This window comes from Fusarium proliferatum (assembly GCF_900067095.1).
Source record: "Fusarium proliferatum ET1 genome assembly, contig: FPRO_scaffold011, whole genome shotgun sequence".
Classification (NCBI taxonomy): domain Eukaryota; kingdom Fungi; phylum Ascomycota; class Sordariomycetes; order Hypocreales; family Nectriaceae; genus Fusarium; species Fusarium proliferatum.
The window spans coordinates 428650-446889 of NW_022194800.1; the positions used below are offsets into that span (position 1 = coordinate 428650).

Sequence of the window (18240 nt, forward strand, 5' to 3'; positions counted from 1 at the left end):
AGACTATCTGCAGGTAATTGTGCTCTTTGTGATTGTTGTCCAAGATCCATCAACATTTAGGCGCTGGTAAGCCAATTCTTTCACAACCTTGTTACCAAATGACAGGAAAAACGAACCATCATGCCCATCAGCTGTCACAGACGTTGGAGCTTTATCTCCAGGCAGTGCAACAACCCTATTCGTTCGTTCACGAATATCAAAAGGTGCGCCTCGCTTGGTATCAACACGAACGTGATATTCATGCCCTCTCTTGTTGTTCAGAAAGTGCAAAATGGAGCATTTGGCGAACATCTTGATGGGATACGTGTTCTTTGGCAAAGGCTGATCAAGCGGCGTAAGACTCATGTGCAAAGCATCCTTACTCCCGAATTCAACAGCACTCGCATTGAGATGCAATCGAGTTGTGTAAATGGAACGATCACGGTCCGTGCTATTGCGGCCATGGTGCACATAAAACAGCTCAGAACCGATAGGTGTTCGATGCGTAACCTCCTGAGCACCGATTATCTTGCTATTCTTACCAGGTGATGCAACGATGCTACCATGGCCAGTTGAGTAGATTGGAATCTCGCTATCAGAGTCTTGCGAAAGGATAGGATTGTTGGCAGATTTTCGGAATGGACCAAATGGGGACTTTGCAGTTGCGAAGCCAACGCCGTAGTTGGATGCTTCGTAGTTATTGGCGCTGTATAACAGAAGGTAAACAGGCTCTGAATCGGATTTACCAGTTCTCGTGATGATAGTGCTCCCCTCAGCCCAACGACGATCTTTCTTCGTGCCGTTGAACCGTCGATAGTCGTCAACATGGAAGTTCTCCCAATCTTGCGGATCAGCGCCGTAGGAAACCACAGTCTTCCAGCCGTCTTTGCGAGGCGGTGATCCAATCTCACCAGTGCCATTGTAAGCGGTGATGTTAGAGGGAAATTTTGGCGCATTCGGGGCATGGAAGTTCCTCTGCGTGGCAATGATTTGTGGCATGGTTAATGCATTTGGATCATCCCACCAAGCGCGTTCCATCTCGACTACGATGATATTCGACTCCTCGATGTACTTGCCCAGCTTGCTATCCCAATTCCAGTTTCGGTACGCATTCCGTGAGAGATACAGATAGATGCGCTTATCCGTGTCAAAGAAGATATTGACATCAATGGTGGGGATATATGTTCCCTTCGGCGCTGTCTGGCCCTCTGCAAGACTCTGCGGTGGCAGCATCTGCTTCTCGTCCATGATGAGGTTGACATCGTGATAGTCGGGATCGAACGGGTAGTATTCAATCGGCTTAGACTCAATTTCCCTAAACGGTCCCGTCGGATAACGAGCGACAGCCACGCCAATCTTGGACGGTTCTTCAAAGTCCGAGTATCGGAAGTAATTCTTGGTGAAGTCCTCCCGCAACCGGCCAGCGTAGAAGAAAAAGTACCATCCAGTTTGCTCATTGTAGTATATCTCGGGAGCCCAGTACCAGTCACGCGCCCAGCAGGCCTGGCCGCCTTCGATGGGGTTCATGTCATCACCGTAGCACGCTTTCAGAACGCCACCGGGATATTTGTGCCAAGTTGACAGATCAGGACTGCTGTAAATGGCGAAGAGACTTCCTGGGTCTGCTCCCTCTGTAGAATAGGCATAATACAGATTTGTTTTGTAGTCCCACATCACATAAGGATCGGCGCCGGGGTGATTTGCCGAATTGTGAAACTGTGGCGGCTTTGAAGCCAGCGAGGATGCGCAAAGGCACGCGATGATACTTGAAACCTTCATTTTTCCAGGCGCATCATGATAAGATTATGCGGAAAAGAAGCGGAGATTGCAATTGACGACGGGTTTATAAACTATCTTGTTCTTGATGTCATTGCCTTTCCCCTCTTTACTATGTAACCCAAAGCCTGCATCGGTCCGAGCAGGAGTGTCATCCTTGATCGGCCTCGGTGTAATACGGGGCGAGTCTTTATGACTATCTTCTGAAGCCATCATCAGCTGTAAAATAACAGGCGTCCTGTGGTTCTGAACCGTTGAAAATCTCAACGACTGAATTGAATTCAACGGCAAAGTAATTAAGCAGCGAGACTCCCATGCAACCCCGAAGACCAGGTTGATCGAGTGATGGACCGGCATTCCAGTATCAACATCATGACGTTTTATTCTCCACACAAGCTCAAATAGCCTAAATTCTGGGGCCGTGTCTAGTCTGCGCAACCGAGTCACACTTCTCGCACGAGTCAAGGTCAAGGTGAATGGCATTCATCGTTGGAGGCTTGCATATGCTCCGTGGTGTTCTCGCCGTTGTCCTCGTGTTTGTGGCGGTGGCCCAGTCATTGACAAGTAAACTCTAAGCATCACATTCCGACAGTCAGGTTTCTATGATGGCGAGAGTTCATGGCCCTTGTGTTAGGCTGGCCGGGAAACGAATTAGGTTCGGCCAAGACTAGGTTGCGAGATTTTGAAGAGCTGGAAGAGATTGGTGATAGTGTTGAGTGATACGCAAGATGGGATATTCTGAGATCTCAATTCCGATCCTATGGGTCTACTAAGTCCGGGTAGATGTCCCGTCCGCCGGCGCATCTGAGACATCCCGTCCGATCGCATACTACCATCTGAGGATCGATATCTGTCTCAGTCATGAAGCTCAGCCAGCCGTGAAACTGGCAACAATGATCCAGAATCCTTTGGACCTTGGCAGTCACGCAAACACAATCCTATTCTTAGCACCACAGCATGGCAATCCTTAATCTTCCGATAATAACTTTTCTCTCACAATCTCTGGAATGACGGTTCAAATAGTTCCAACTCCTTCTAACGTAAGCCCATAGCTGAGGAGCTTGGGCCAGAGGGATACATCATCACCCGTTCAACCACTGTAGCTGCAGTTATACGGACCGGTCCGCATTCCAGGCTTTGTGTTATCACGATGATGAGGAGAATTTGCGATCATCGTGGCTTCAACTGAAACCAAACGGGCTTGCAGGACCAAGAAAACCAGGATTTGAATGAAAACAAATAACGATATCAGTGCCTTGCATGAACAAAAAACCAAGAAATTCAAAGGTGAATTGGCGAGTTGGTATGGATCTGCAAGACTATCACTCGTTGTTTGTCCCGCATAGTCCGCATTTGGTATCGTGTCAGTTGACTTTCACAAACTCTACGAAGCCCCAAGACGAGGCTGAACGTTTTCGGACTGTAGCTGACGCGGTTCAGTTTGTGATTGGCGATTAGGATATTAAGTTTGCCGAGTGAGGCTTTGTATCAGCCCCAAAACCAACAGTTCTATGATGCTCAGTTACGGGCTACGATCCGGTGATTTTCCAACCTGGAGTGTATACGGTAGAATTCGCTCGTATTGTGGTCAGAGAGGGTGTCAGTGAGAATTATAAAGCCAGGGGCCGTATCTTTGCAAAATCAAGTGTTTCAAAGTAACTCAAGTGAAGACTGCAGTACCTTGAGAAAGCAGCAAGCATGTCTTCGTTTCAAATTTTGTCTCTTATCACAGTAGCCACTTCTGTTGTAGCACTTGCTGGGACACCAAATGTCTACGCTAGTAGCCGCCGAGGCTCATGCTATGATGATGCTGCAGCTGAAGACACCTGCTGCTATTCATCACCTGCGAGGGTGGTTCAGACTCAAGTCTGGGATACACGGCCAGTCACTGGGCCTTTAGGTGAGTCTCTGTCCCCAGTATAAACGAATCAGCTGTGTCTAACTTCTTCTTCAGACTCCTGGACTGTTGGTGGACTCTGGCCAATTCACAACGACGGCTCCCTCCCTACCCACTGCGACACCAACCGCACATACACAAACATCACACAGATCCTCTACCATGCCGGCGCTGAAGATATCATCGACGATATGAACAAACTCTGGGAGTCACCTGGTGGCGATAACGATGAGCTCTGGCAAGATCAATGGGCCAAGCATGGCACATGCTTCAGCACCTTGAGCCCGGAGTGCTTCAGCCACTATGAAGTCTCCGAAGAAGCAGCCCCGTACTTCCAAAAAGCCATGTCTCTCCACAAGAGGCTGCCGACATATGAATGGCTTCGTGACGACGGCATTATCCCTTCATATTCCATGTTTTATCGGCTTTCTGATATCCAAGATACACTTGAGGATCATCATGGCTCCCGCGTGTCACTTCGCTGTGCCGGACAAAGAATCAGGGAGATTGGGTATCACTTCAATGTGACAGGCACTCTGCAAGATGGTGTCTTTACTGACTCTGGTGGTTTCGGCGATTTGGGAGACTGTCCAGAGCTGGTATTGTATGAACCAAAAGGGGAAACCAGGAAGGCAACCTTTAACTTTGAGACGTTTCATCCGCATACCGCTGCGGACGTGGAGGACCTTTAGTTTAGTTCATGAGAATACTTCACCCTAGGTAGCTTAGATAACATTTCAATAAATTACGTATGTCAACACATACGCTACTCTAAACTAGCAGCTAGCTAAATACCGTTTGCCAGTTCTTGATTGTTCTTTTTGAAGTGATCTTCCAAGGACATAGTTCAACATTACGGGCAACTTCTTGCCTTCGTCGAGACTTGTTCCAACCAAAGGCCATGCTTTGAACTTGATCGAGTATACAGATGTAAGTCAAATATGGAGCACTCTATATCAGAATCACGGAATGTGGGCAATGAAGGCCAGCTCAGCTACTCAATCCACAGCAAACATACCCCAGTTTACAATATCTCCGAAACATCACCGTCGGATTATCGGCCTGCTCAGTCAAATATCTCCACCAGTCACAACCTCAAAACTTATTGTTTCACCCAAACAACGCTGACAGACCCAGATAATATCCATGCATGTTTTAAGCCGCGTATAAATACGACAGCTGCCGTTGAGCTTGAGCCACTATATCCTTGCTAGAATTGGCCAAGGGGCGAGCGCTCCACCGAGAGAATCATGGATATCTCCACTATGACATGTTTCAAAAACACGTCTTCAATTTCTTTGAAACAAAGGAGAGAAATTGTCGTATATAAGGGCTTTGGATATCTTGGAGCTAGAATCTTATCTTGACTCTGCCAGACTATCAATCTCCTGTCGCCAAGACCTCAACCCCTCATATCATTCATCATGTATCCTCTCACTACACTAGCTTCAGTCCTTGCCATTGCAGGCGTCGTTACTGCTACTCTCGAGCCTGCACAGAGCAACACCAAGGGCAAATACCCCAAGAGCCCATCATGCTCTCGTACGCCAACCTCATCCCCGTTGATATCCTATACTAACGCTACAGCCAGCATCGAAGACCTCAAACGCCATCCAGGCCGCTGAGTGCGCCTACAACACCCGCGTCTCTGGCCAGCAGACCTTTGCCATCTTCAAGGTCGATCACCAGTATGATGCCAACAACGGCGCTCCTTACGGCACCTGTGAAGCTTATGAATGCGATGCTCCCACTTCCGATGAGCTCACTGCTGATGCGGATTACTGGACCTTTTTCTGGAAGTAAGTGCTGTAAAATAAATCTTTATGATGCAGATCTAACGATTACTAGCGACAATGGAGAGTCTTCTGGAGTCGGTACAACCTGTATCAAGGATCCCAATGATGGAACATGTGGCTGCGAGAACTCTGACGGTACTTTTGTTCATGGCGGAACGAACTGCAAATAGACAGTCAATCCCGAAGCAAGACCCGCATCGCTAGGGTGGTTGAAGTATCGTCTTGAACCGATAAAGAGATCAAAAACTTCTTAGTATATATACTGTCCATTAATAAATGATATATAAGCCTGTTTTCAGAATCTTTCATGGATATAAGGCCCCAAGTGCGCGCTGCTGTAGTGAATGGCCAGTGGACAAGAACGCGGAAAGCCAATCGTTCATTTGAGTTGGGGTCTAGTCCCTAATGTGGTATTTCTTTCGAGGAAGGAAAAGAAATTGCAAACCTTCGAATATCATTTTCACATACACATAATAAGCTCTAATGGTTCAAAGCATCTGGCTGTACGGCCTATCAACGTTGACAGTTTCAGCATTTGGACTAGCTTTAGGGTAGTTGAGTCAGGCTGGGCACCATCGGCGAACAGCTACCTCGACATGGCATTCTTCTCGTCGAAATCAGCCTCATTGAAACCTGATCGTCGCACTTAACAGTTCTAAAACCGGCAGAGAAATGATCGATCTTTGCACAGACCCTTTCTTAAGCCTCCTGAACTAGCTAGTGTCGTGAGTGCCGCTTCATCTGCACCGGCTTCAGTTAGAGGCTGATCACCCAGTCTGAATTTGCGGGGGAAGTAAGTGATGGAACTAATTAGGCAGCTTCAGGGTCGCCCATGTTGGTTTGGGCTTGATACTACAACTTGGGGCATTTGGCACGGCTTCCTAAATGTTACAGGACTCCTTCAGAGCTCATTTAATCTCATTAAATTCGGTTAGCAAGTGTCACGCTGGAAATACTCTTCGCCAAACCCAAGCCAAATTGAGCGGTGTCAAGCCATGAGGCGCTTCAACACAACCCTAACTAGTTCGGCCATCAGCCGCCAAAACCTGCATCTGCAGTCCAGCTGACATTTCAGCCCTGGCCCCCAAATACTCGAGTCCATTAGTGTCGATTTCAGCACCAGCATAAGCGATAATTCGATTGATCGCCTCTGGGGATAAAGTCGACTTCAGTTTGAAGTCATGGGTCTCGGCACGAGCCGCACCCGACTCGTCTCTATCCTGACTCAGCTACTGTACTTTGCAGCCCGGCAAAGCTGAAAGCAGTACCCTCATCGCAATGGAAGATCCCAATCTTTTGGTTGTGCTAACGGCAGCTGTGGCTTGACGATCCGGTTGCTAGCGGGGAGGGATTATCCTTAGGAAAGCGGGCGACGAACCGAGTGCCGAGTCGTTGGGAAGACAGATGACCTGCGCCCACCATAACCCTAATTACGTTACTTTTCTTTTCTTTTTCATGTGAATGTTGATAGGCGATATGCTCAAGGCGGTGAGAACAGTTGCTTCGTAGGCGAAATGAAGATGCCACGATATGAGAGATGTCCTTGAAGAGAACGGATAGAGTTTGAGTGATGTCGACCGCTTGAATATGAGGGGTCAAAGAGGCTGGATTGCCACGAAATGAATCAATTCACCACATTGCAATTGGACACACTCCAGACACTGCTCCCTCAAACTCTCCCTGCTTGACTCGTTCAAAAGTCTCAGCCTCACAACATCACCGCCGATCTGCAGCCACTCACGACCACCAATTGGTTGATGCGCAACCCTTTAATCGAGGTGTCACTTACCAGCCAGCGCAGAACGTCACTTGGCACGCAGATCTTGTTACCCAATGTTCCAAGAAAAGCAGCGCATAGCAAAGCAAAGCCACAAGCACGACTTGGACTACAGACAGTACTGTACAGCACACGAGAGCACGGTTCTTAACGGCTGACGGCAGTGAAGACGCCTCTTTCGGTCTGGAATCTGCCGGGGCGCGGGGAAAGGTTGGAACTACCTTGGAGATTAGGGGCGAAAAGAGGCACTCTTAAGGTTCTCCCCATTGGCTGATGCTACAGTAGACGGTACTTGTTCGCACTCAGACATTGCTGATCGAGTTACGTCAATGATACATTATTGAGCCGACGTGCATGAAGAGGCTTCACTTAGCATCTCAACAACTCCCAATCATTAGCCCGCCGCTACATATCGCCCTGCATATGCCCTCGGCCAAGTCTTTGCTTTTCTCACCTCTAGTCTATGATGTCCTTCTGCTAATTTTTCCTTCTCCCTCTTATGCATCTCCAATTCCTCAAACCATGGAAAACATCACCCGAGATATCAAGGCCAAATGATTTCCCATCTGATATGCCATGTTAACACTCCTCTCCCCCCACTACAAGGCTCAGGAGGTTACGAGAGGTGACCTTGTCATTGCCTCGACGGCGTTCGGCTTCACGCTTGGTTTTGGGTGGTTGACTGTCTTCAAGGCCATCAGGCAGACCTGGCAGGTGTATCAGCGCCATGGCCGGCGGGTGTTTCGAAATGCGTACATCATCATGGTCTGGGGGGAGTTGACGGTCTGCACGATTTTTATGGTTATTTGTATCTTGCATTTACTGGACGTTATACCCCCAAGGTGAGTTGGCGCATATTGCGCGATGAGAATGTTGATGAGAATGTTCACTGACACCAACTACAGCTTTGCATTTTATTTCACAATTCGTAAGTTACCAGTCTCTTCGATATGAATATTACTGACCGCTTCTCAGTTACGACATGGGCTCTACAGGTACGAATTTCAAAGATATGCGCGCGAACCGCCAAAATTAACCCTCTCCCGATAGGTCCAATTCCTTCTCCAAATCATCGTCAACCGCTGTGGCATCCTCCTCACCAACAAAAAGAAAGCCTACCGCCTCAAAGTCCTCATCGGCACACTTATAACGGCCGTTAATATTTCCGTCTACTGCATATGGATTCCGGCGCGGTTGCAAGTATCAGAACGATATATCCACATCAACGAATGGTGGGACCGATGCGAAAAAGTCATCTATCTCATTGTCGACGGCTGTCTGAATTTCTACTTCATCCACATCGTTCGCAAAAATCTTATTATTCACGGCCTTACGAAGTACAAGAGGTTGACGCATTTTAATATGTTTATCATTGGATTTTCCTTGAGCATGGATGTACTTATTATTGCCATGATGAGTTTACGAAATACCTTTGTGTATGCCCTTGACCCTAAGTCCCCGACTTACTTTTGAGCATGCTAACTGTTCACAGATACATGCAGTTTCATCCACTAGCATACACTGTAAAATTACACATCGAGATGTCAATGGCGGATCTCATAGGTAAGATCGCCCGCGACAAGCATTGCGGCATCATAGCCGACGGCACATTCTCGAGTAGGCTTAGCAACGGGACATATCATCTAGAAGATATTCAAGGTTTAGACAGCCAAACGAGACTGGAAGAACGGGGCGACAGAGGAAGTGTTTCGAAGCCTAGACGCATGTTCCGTTCTTATTCGCGGCGGACTGGAGAATATGACAGAGACGACTATCCAGAACCGTGTTGATAACGATATCCAACTAGCCAAAGTATACGAATACATCAAACATAAATTCTATAAAATACTCATATTTTTGCAAAGAGAACTCAATGAGGATAAAGTAAACCTTTTGCCTTCATCGTTGTCCAACTATCCTAATGAGTAACAGCTTTGAATTTGCAACTCTCAGCCTAATAAGTCTCGATAGAGTCAATATCCAACTCCTCATTCCTTCGTCTAATAAGCAGCTTGGCCTGGAGATCAGGCAAATACGCCATTCCAAAACCTGTCGGCTTAGGAACTACGCCATCTGCCAGCTTCCAATCATACTTCAAAAGCATATGACACAACGCGATCTTGATCTCATTCGCCGCAAAGAACCGCCCAGGGCACGCATGATTGCCATGACCAAAGCCCAGGTGGTCGAAGCTAGTGCTAACAAGATGAGGGTGCTTGTCCTGCTCAGATGCCTCCCGCATTCGCAGGAAACGATAGCCGTCAAATTTTGCAGCTTCTTCATAGTAATCGCCGTTCCACATGTGAGTCGTATCACAGACAATCTTTTCTCCTTTCTTGATCACATCGCCATTTGGAAGAGTGATGTCTGCCATAGCCTGCCTTCGGAAGGAGCCTTGAAAAGTGGTTAGGCACAAGATGTAGATTGAAGAATGTTTGGTGATCTACTTACCGAGTATGACTGGTCGTAATCTCTGAGACTCTTTGATGACACTATCCATGAGCTTCAGGTTATATAGAGCTGTCTTCTTGAGTCCCTCTGTAGTCAACACATTCGTGATCTCTTCGCGAAGAGGCTGGAATAAATCAGGATGCTGGGCAATGTTGAAAAGCGTTTCCATAAGCAAATCGGAAGTTGTGTGGATAGCCACGAGTGATAATGAGATTTGTAGGAGTGCTGGGTCACGTGTAGAGCCTTCTTTCTTGTACCATTCAATCGAATCATCGAAAGGCGAGGGCTTTCCCTGTGCTTTGGCCTCTGCTGAGACAATACTGCGACGCTCAAGATGAGGTTCCAGACATTGGATTGCTTCGTCCAGTCTCTTGCGCAGCGTCCAGCATGATGGGACGAACCAATGCACAAAGGGTCGTGACCATCGAGGATACGTTCGCAGAATGTCACCCGTCTTGAAGGACTGAACGGTATAGTCACCACTGGCTCTGACCCATTCGTCGTCGCGGCAGAGGGATTCCCCCATGAAAACTCGTGATGACATACGCGATACGATACGGACAATATCATTTTGAGGGTGCATTTCATGCCATTCTACAACGCGCGGCAAGATTAATCTATACTCGACCCTGAAAGTATTTGCGGAGGCTACTTACCAGTGGAGTCTGTAAGAACTTGACGAAAGGCCAGAGATGCCTCGTCGGAGAGTGGTGCCGTGAGCTTGGCTGAGCCAAAAGAGTCAGTATTTCATAGGCCAAGGATGAACAGGAAACCAACTTAAAGATTTGGTCAAATACTTGGTCACAACTTTCGAAATGTTTGGGTCAGAAACAAAAGGATCAAATCCGGGTACATATGCGTGAGAGTCCTTCTGATAATCAGCAACTGCGATTATCGAGCCACTTTGAGACGTGAAACGTACATCTTGAGCTGGTATCGAAAAGTCTAGCTGCTTATGGCTCTTCAGCGCATCAAGAAACTTGGGTGGAATCACGACCACTTTCCCCCAGTCCGTGTAGGCCCTGTACGGCTGGTCTTTATATAAAGCTCTGCCATTCGTGAGAATATTCTTGCTGTCGACAATGAAGTCCTGAGTTACACGGTTGCTGGTAAGCTCGAGGGACTTTTTCGGATTCAAGACCGGAAACTTTGTAACATGGCCGAGTAAAGAGTATCGTATGATGAAGAGAGTGAACAAGGTGACGCCGCAAAAGATGGCGTACTGGGGATTGCCCAGAAGGAGATCAAGATAGGACGGCATTAGAGAGGATTGCTGAACTCTTGGACTATCCTGTCCTTTCCTGGGCTTGATGAACAGATATTTCTCTCATGATGTATAGAATTTATACTTCAAGATCCGATATACGATCGACAGAACTGAATCTGTAGTGGCGTAGATGATCTGCAGCTAGTGTCGCCCAAAAGCCCGAAGCTCATATGACGGGGACCTTCATGGGCCCGACCCCGAGCATGTTCTCAGCTACGGACGCATCTCAAGTGGATATTTCGTAAAAGACTTGGCGAAATTGCTCTGTGAAATAGACTCGCTCCGGTTGAATGACTCGCTTCAGTGGGTGATGTAACGGTATCGACACGCGTGCATGCAGTGCAGTGGAGAGGCGAGCATCTTGATCAGGACAGGTTATGTGCACGGGCATGGCCGTTGTGGACCCGTCGTATTCGCATGACGACGATCGGCCAGTCTACGAGCAGTTTACGAATAATCGATGTTGATGAGACACGATGACTCATGGCGCATTGCTTTGCAAATTCTCCTGTCTTGGTTGGCTGCATAAGAGTTGTCTCAAGTTGGGTTACAGTCTACAACTGAACCTCTATATCTGCAGGTTCTGCGGACTTCATGTACAACCCGAGCCATTCACGAACGCAGTTCTATCATTCTATGGATAACTGTTCGGGTTCTGAGACTGAAGAAGTCCGAGGTGTTGATGCCAGTCTCCTGACGCTTCGTGTTGCCAAGGTCTACCCCATTGAATGGCATGAAGCTTACGATATAGCTAAGCGAGAAATATTGAGATAATGGGAGAAGAGCCGAACTACGCCAAGACCGGCAGTTGACTCAAGATTATCACAGGTTAGGTCCACAGTAGTTAGCAGCAAAACGATTCGGCCAGTTGAGTTTTACGAACGGCTAATCTACCCTCTGATACTACTTATAGCCGGTGACTTCATATTGGATGAGGAGAATAGACACCGGCTTCTGTGGCTTTACATGAAAAAGGAAACGAGCTCTCAAATACCCCGTTCTGCAGTCCTGTGAACCCTGCCGAGTCGGTACCCCATCACACCATCCTGTTTATCATTAGCCTCCAGGTTCCTAAATCAACCGTTTGATTATTTCTACCCCGAGTTAGGGCTTTCTGAACAATCCGTCACCAAGAACTCGCCACGTGATTGGCAAAGCTTGTCGATCAACATCTTTCTCATGATGAGCCTCAAGACCTTGTCCTCATGGGATTCTCGGATCCCCTGCGATGGGGAGAACATCTATTAGCACAGTTCTTGCAAGGCTGGTCCGACATACCATAGCTCATGACTCATTAGCTTGGCTTCTCCTTGAAGACCACACAACTACGGCAGTGACCGCGTAAAGAGACTGTATTTGGATTCAGCAGGTAGGTTGCATAGACTTGAACTGTAACTACTCACCCCACATATGTAGTAAGGAACGCCTCCTACGAGAAACGGTAGGTCTTCTTTGATACTCCATTGATAGATCGGGTATAAAATACCGATCCCGAGCAGCGTTCCAGCACTCTCAATAGATGCCAAGGTCATCATGACAGTTCCTGCAGCAGAGCTGCTGAAGCCACACGACCCAAAGGCAAGCAGGCTTATGTCAGTTGCAACGCCGAGAGTATTTATCACAAGGGCTTGGAATTGGTCTCAGAAAGTGACATCTTCAGCTTTTGGATACGACATACCTGCAGTGATGGAACGTAGAGAACCTGATAGACCTATCATGAAGGCACCAATCGAGATAAATAAAACGCTGATTCTGGCGGCGTGAAGGTTGATACTGTTAGGATATGAGACCCTCGGTGCAGTGTGCAGAATGATGCCCGGTAGGATGATGCCAAAGATGACAACGCTCATAACACTACGGAGAAGCCACAAACCCTCAGCCTACATATACAATCGAGGTAAGCAATCTCCAGCTTGAAATAGATATAGCACTTCGTATACATACCTCTGAAGGACTAACATCGTCTCTGTGCTGAATGTAGGTTTTGAAAAGTGGCCGAGTTGATTTGCAAATAGCCATGAGGAAAAACACTTGTGGCAGAAATATGAGACTCGAAGTTCTGAGGAGAGACTTCTTGCCAAAGCATCTAGAAAGGTACTCTGTAACCGATATACTGAGTCTCTTAAGCTCAGCGTCGGTTTGGTGGTTAGGCAGCAAGGAAGTGGACTCATCATGACTAGAATTATTGCTCTCACAAGCCGTGGACTTCAGTGAATCAACAATTCCAAAGCCTATGAGACAACAGCTTCCGGATAGTATCCCGGGCAAGAAGTGAGTGTAATCAGCGAGGATAGAGGCAAAGAATGGACCGAAAGATTGGGCCACGACTGAAACAGCTCCTGTGCAGTAGTAACTTGCGAACCTGAGAAACAGTCAGTATAAAATAATGACCATAGGGATGTGAGGGATGAGGGAGCAGACCGGTAATGAGGGGGGGCCTGATCATGGAGTATGGCGAGTATGAGAAATGCCGAGGCATGAGATCCTCCTCCGATACATCTTACTAGAGGGCTTACGATGGCAACCAAGATAGGCCATTGCTGCTCGTAACATACTATTACTATTATTAGTTTTGAGTTGGTGGGAATTGCCTGCTTGGTAACCGCATACAGCTCAACAATGTGACGAGACTGGCGACAAGAATACTAGTGGCGTTAAGATTCATGGCATGATGCTTAGACCTGGTGTTGAGAAAATAGCCAATCATAAATTGGCCTATAATATCTGTGCTTTATGTCAGTAATCAAGCCACATTTAGCTGGAAATATCGCTCGCTAAGCATGAAGCGCCAACTTACCGGATACGCCTTTGAGTACAAGAGCCGCAGTGCCTAGATTCCAACGACCTGACTGGGTGTGAGTGTCATCGGCGAGAGCGGGGAGAAGACTGTCAGTGATGGAGTCGCCCAAGGTCATGAGACCCAAGAAGACCAATGCCAAGCAGGCGTCAGACCACATCATTTTTGCAGCAGAAAGCTAGCGAGACGTAGAATTGACTGATCGCGAGGCATTCTTGTATGTTCACCGGGCGAGAGCGTTAAGACGCTGGCATTGGATCGGATCAAAGGGGGGAAGGGAGATCATGAAGGGGGAAGCTTATTGGACAAACGATCGGAAATATGAGACAATCCTTGCTTTCCAATGGTTCCCAATTCGCCAAATAAGACAAAGACATCGGCTGCAATGGTTGCCACACCATTGAGTCCTACCGACCTGCCTTGTTCTACCACGTATGTACGTATGTACAATTATGTATTTACGCCCGCATGGAAAATTGGCTGCATCCTGCAACACAGCAAGCGAATCAAAGAAGGGGAGATCAAATCAGGCTACGCTAGTCGAATATGCCCAATAATCCTGTCACAAAGTTCCGTAGCTGATGGCCTCAATCACGCAGCTTCGAAGAAAGCGGAAAGATGGTCGGAAAAGACAAGAATACTCATATTCCTTTAATAATTTCCGACACTAAGAAAACACAACTCAAGCAGGGCGAAGAGGATGAGTATGGATGGTGATATAATGAGAGTCGAGAAGCCCTCCCTTGCTGCTGTAATTTGTAAAAAAAGAAAGAATGTAAATCATTTCTGATTCACCAACGCAACTGTACGTACCCAACCAGTCAGAATACCGCACTGTTCCCTGATTTATCACAAAATGGATGAGACAACGGGATGTGTCAATAAAAAGGTCAGCGGCACGCACCCGCTTGTGTAGCCAGTCGTGCTGACCATTACAGCAGCCTGATCCAAAGAGCTCAAAGGAGAATATCACACGCGTCGCGTTACACAGCTTGACGTTACTCTCGGAGCACGATACTCCAATCTCGACGTGGCTCCGACATCTCGATGATCCATACCCTTACAGCAGACGTGCAAACGCAAATGACAGCATGCCAAAGGTGAAGCTGTGACAGGCTTTGTCTCACCACCCACCAACTGTCAGCTGAGGTGTTGAGGCCACCTTATGCGAGAAATGAAAGGACACGGCAGAGATTGTTGGCAAAGCTATTGCGTTGGGCTTGAGTTTATGGCAAAAAGATACCCAGATGAATATACGTTATACGGTATAAATATGTAAGTGCGAACAGCAAATTCTGCCTTGCCCCTGAGCTAAGATCGGTTACCTGCAGATCCACCCGATAGTGTCGCAGCTTTACAGGGAACTTATGCGCAGGGGCGCAGGACGTTTTGTTTGATGACAACGTATCATAGAGAGTGGCAAAGGTTGGCGGGTGTAGGAAAAAACAAAGCGCAGCAATAGACTTTTCAGCAATGGCAATAAATGTTCATATATAGTTTGATAGTGGAGATATTCACAAACTAAAAATAGGATATGGTCTAACCCAAAATTAATCTCTTGGTGTAGTGGTAGTTCAAGCTCTCAACATCATCCCTTCGGAACTCGTTTGGGGCATACAATTCCCTTGTGTAGACTACTATCTGATTAGTATCTGACATTTGACTTCTGGGACGATAGTTAACTCACTGGACTGGGGATCCTGCAGGTCTTTCTGTATGCCCTCAATCAGTGATTGAGCATGTAAACTCTTGCCCAGTAGTCCTTGATTTGAAGATTTTGCCCAGTCCATGGCAAACGGCGCATGCCCATTCGTCACAATACGGAAGTATGTTGTCAACGTATCTGCAATATGTTTGTTCTGGCCGTAGTAATCACACGGGTCCCTTCTCAAAGGCCAACGAGTTCCCCCTTCGCGGTTCTTCTCATACTCCCAGGCGTGCATGTTCCATGAGTCTTTCTCGAGACTGTGTAAGAGTATGAAAGTTGTTAAGAATATGGCGCACCAGTACGTGCTTCGCTCGCCGCGAAGGATCATATCTTGGAGTTGCTCAAGAATCTCTCGTTCAAGTTCATCCATACGAATCTCGAAGGCCTTGTCAAGTTGTTGGTTGACAAGTCGTGGGAGTAGTGTCTTCCCAAACCAGCATCCTGGAATATCTAGTGAGTACATGCCGATCTCTGAAGCACCTGTCACTATGGTCCAAGGATACTTGAAAAATACAGCCTGCATGGCCCAGAACCTTAGCGCAAGCCGTACCAAGCCGATCTGTATGCCAGGTCAGCTGAAGTTATTCACCTGGAGAGGCATTCAAGACAAGATGACAAATGATCCAGTTACATACCCCTTCTATACTCGGCACTTCTTGAAGCTCTGCACATTGTGTTGTAGCAAACATAAGGATATGACTTGCCAGTCTATTCCTGTCCATTGCCTGTCTCCCCTCATCCAGTGCTAGATCGAATGCGAGACTATCGCAATAAGCATCGATCTTCTCCGGTCTTAGAGTACCATCCTCGAGAGAAAATGCTGTGCTTTCAGCCCGCGGAGTAATCATGCCAGCTTCAGTCCCGCGGAATAGAACGTGAGTGAGAGCCCCGTGGCTGAAAGGGACGTATGGCTTTAACCTCACTTGCATGGTTGGTGGAAACCCGTTTGATATTTCAATGGTTACTGTCTTATAGCTTTCTACCGGGAGCCATTTATCGATATTATCAAGTAAAGATTGAATCCGTGTTTGGTACAAGCCTACAATACCTTAGCACTAAGCCTTCTTGTTAACTTGATGACTGACTATGAAGTAGAGTTCGCGACCCTTTGAAGTCTGCGGGAACACAGAGCTCCCGATACACGGTCGACATATCACAAGACTCGCAAGCCTTGGCACCCCCAGAGCACTTTGACACTTGTGAGCTCTGTCCTTTATTTCAAAGATTTCTGACTCACTTTCTTTTTCTGAATCTTGCAACGAGCGCAACTGGGCCGCACGCTCGGCCTCCCAAGCCTAGATCGCTTACTAGGTAGTTCTATCACATGGCTTTGCATCAAGCGACCAGCCTGGCTCATGGAACGCTTAGACGAAGGTCTGGAGCTTGCCCGGGGCCGAGAACCGTCATGCCGTGCTGGAGGAATCCCGAGTCTTTGTCCCGCCTGCCCATGGTGTCTAGAGGCAGTACTAGCTGTGATAGTGCGTGTGCTATCCGTCACAGAAGATTCAACGGAATTTTCATCGGACCACGGCTCTTGGAAGGATGGACTGTTAGTAGGAAGAGTAATCGTTGCAGAGGAGGGACTTGGAATGGGCGCCTGCCATAGTGAAAAGGGACCATCATCATAAATGGCATTTCCTAAGTCTGGAACTTGCAGAGCCTGACCACTTTCAAAACCAGAAGGCTGTTCGTTCTGGAAGAACGCATCTAAGTCGGTCATCAAAGGGACATCGTGGTTCATAGAGCCGGCATTGTCAGAAAAGAAGAGCGAAGGTTCAGCGGCAGAAACAGAATTCTGGCAAACTATTAGTTCTATATCAACTAAGTCTAAGTGATACCTACATTGGAAGTGTAAAAGTTCTGGCTCCCCTGCGTGATCAAGCTGCCTGTAAGTCCGTCAAGCTTGGACCTTGCGAGACTCTGGATGGCTTCCCAGGCTAGGCTCTTGTCAATACCAGCGCCTCCATGTCTTGTTACAATCGATGCAACAGCTTCTTCAACGGCACTACCCAATTCAGCGGCGAAGCGGACATGGTCTCGGCGGAAATCGCCATTCGCGTGGCTGAATTGTTCAGTTCCATCGCATACGTCACTCGCAGTGCGAGTATCCCCACCGGGACCGGAGATTATACTAGAGTTAGGTGAATAGTGATGTGACATGGCTAATCGATGGCAAGTGTGAATGGAAAAGTTGTGTGACGGTTAGACCAAGTCTAAGAAACTGCCTGTAAATGCTTCACACATGTCTGATGGTTGGTAGCACTCACGGCAGTCGTAGACTCCCCAGTGGTTTCTTGTAACATTTCTTTTTTCCATGTGATGCTCCTCAATTGATTGACCCCCGAGAGAGAATGGAGGCGTGACGGTGTCAGGTTGGACGACCTACGGAGGCTGCTCACTTGCAGAACATAATCGAAACGGAGTGCATCCTCCGTTTGGTTGAGATTGACGACATGTATGTCTCAAGACGGCTTATTGCATGAGATATGGCTTTTGCACATTGAACACGTTAGGCAGCTGCAAGAAGCTAGAATAAGCAATATGTTATCTTGGTGTGTTACACAACCAAGGATGAATCATATCACCTTTCTAAAGTGTCAGACCGCTTTTGGGGACCAGAGAAGGCCTGGAAAACAGGAGGCTCCTGTCTTATATCTGTTTTGTCTAAGGTTTGAGCTCATCAATGCTAAAACGTCCAAGCAACGGGACTAAATCATGTAGAAAATGACAGACATCTAGACTCCAAACAATAATGATGCCGGCGTGCATATCCTGTCCGCTCCGAAACGAGG

General features: G+C 47.4%; 7 protein-coding genes across 7 annotated transcripts; 3 read left to right on the top strand and 4 right to left on the bottom strand.

Moving 5' to 3' along the window:
• Positions 1-3: 3 nt before the first annotated feature.
• Positions 4-1758, bottom strand: FPRO_08328 (uncharacterized protein; the record flags this gene model as incomplete). The annotated part of the gene is made up of 1 exon (XM_031221984.1): positions 4-1758. The coding sequence occupies one exon, from the start codon at positions 1756-1758 to the stop codon at positions 4-6; it is 1755 nt and encodes a 584-aa protein (XP_031087488.1).
• Positions 1759-3453: 1695 nt separating this feature from the next.
• Positions 3454-4344, top strand: FPRO_08329 (related to ribonucleases; the record flags this gene model as incomplete). The annotated part of the gene is made up of 2 exons (XM_031221985.1): positions 3454-3655; positions 3710-4344. The coding sequence occupies 2 exons, from the start codon at positions 3454-3456 to the stop codon at positions 4342-4344; spliced, it is 837 nt and encodes a 278-aa protein (XP_031087489.1).
• A 732-nt stretch (positions 4345-5076) lies between these two features.
• Positions 5077-5618, top strand: FPRO_08330 (uncharacterized protein; the record flags this gene model as incomplete). The annotated part of the gene is made up of 3 exons (XM_031221986.1): positions 5077-5194; positions 5244-5451; positions 5501-5618. The coding sequence occupies 3 exons, from the start codon at positions 5077-5079 to the stop codon at positions 5616-5618; spliced, it is 444 nt and encodes a 147-aa protein (XP_031087490.1).
• Positions 5619-7801: 2183 nt separating this feature from the next.
• Positions 7802-9154, top strand: FPRO_08331 (uncharacterized protein; the record flags this gene model as incomplete). Its single annotated transcript, XM_031221987.1, has 6 exons — positions 7802-8067; positions 8131-8153; positions 8201-8220; positions 8276-8661; positions 8718-8842; positions 8895-9154. The coding sequence occupies 6 exons, from the start codon at positions 7802-7804 to the stop codon at positions 9152-9154; spliced, it is 1080 nt and encodes a 359-aa protein (XP_031087491.1).
• A 25-nt stretch (positions 9155-9179) lies between these two features.
• FPRO_08332 (putative cytochrome P450 monooxygenase (lovA)) lies at positions 9180-10937 on the bottom strand (the record flags this gene model as incomplete). Its single annotated transcript, XM_031221988.1, has 5 exons — positions 9180-9619; positions 9677-10270; positions 10333-10401; positions 10454-10544; positions 10599-10937. The coding sequence occupies 5 exons, from the start codon at positions 10935-10937 to the stop codon at positions 9180-9182; spliced, it is 1533 nt and encodes a 510-aa protein (XP_031087492.1).
• Positions 10938-12227: 1290 nt separating this feature from the next.
• FPRO_08333 (uncharacterized protein) lies at positions 12228-13858 on the bottom strand (the record flags this gene model as incomplete). Its single annotated transcript, XM_031221989.1, has 7 exons — positions 12228-12293; positions 12347-12570; positions 12622-12823; positions 12888-13305; positions 13365-13497; positions 13554-13667; positions 13741-13858. The coding sequence occupies 7 exons, from the start codon at positions 13856-13858 to the stop codon at positions 12228-12230; spliced, it is 1275 nt and encodes a 424-aa protein (XP_031087493.1).
• A 1421-nt stretch (positions 13859-15279) lies between these two features.
• On the bottom strand, positions 15280-17608 carry FPRO_08334 (uncharacterized protein; the record flags this gene model as incomplete). The annotated part of the gene is made up of 6 exons (XM_031221990.1): positions 15280-15374; positions 15428-16007; positions 16084-16487; positions 16534-16636; positions 16686-17243; positions 17291-17608. The coding sequence occupies 6 exons, from the start codon at positions 17606-17608 to the stop codon at positions 15280-15282; spliced, it is 2058 nt and encodes a 685-aa protein (XP_031087494.1).
• Between the last annotated feature and the right edge of the window lie 632 nt (positions 17609-18240).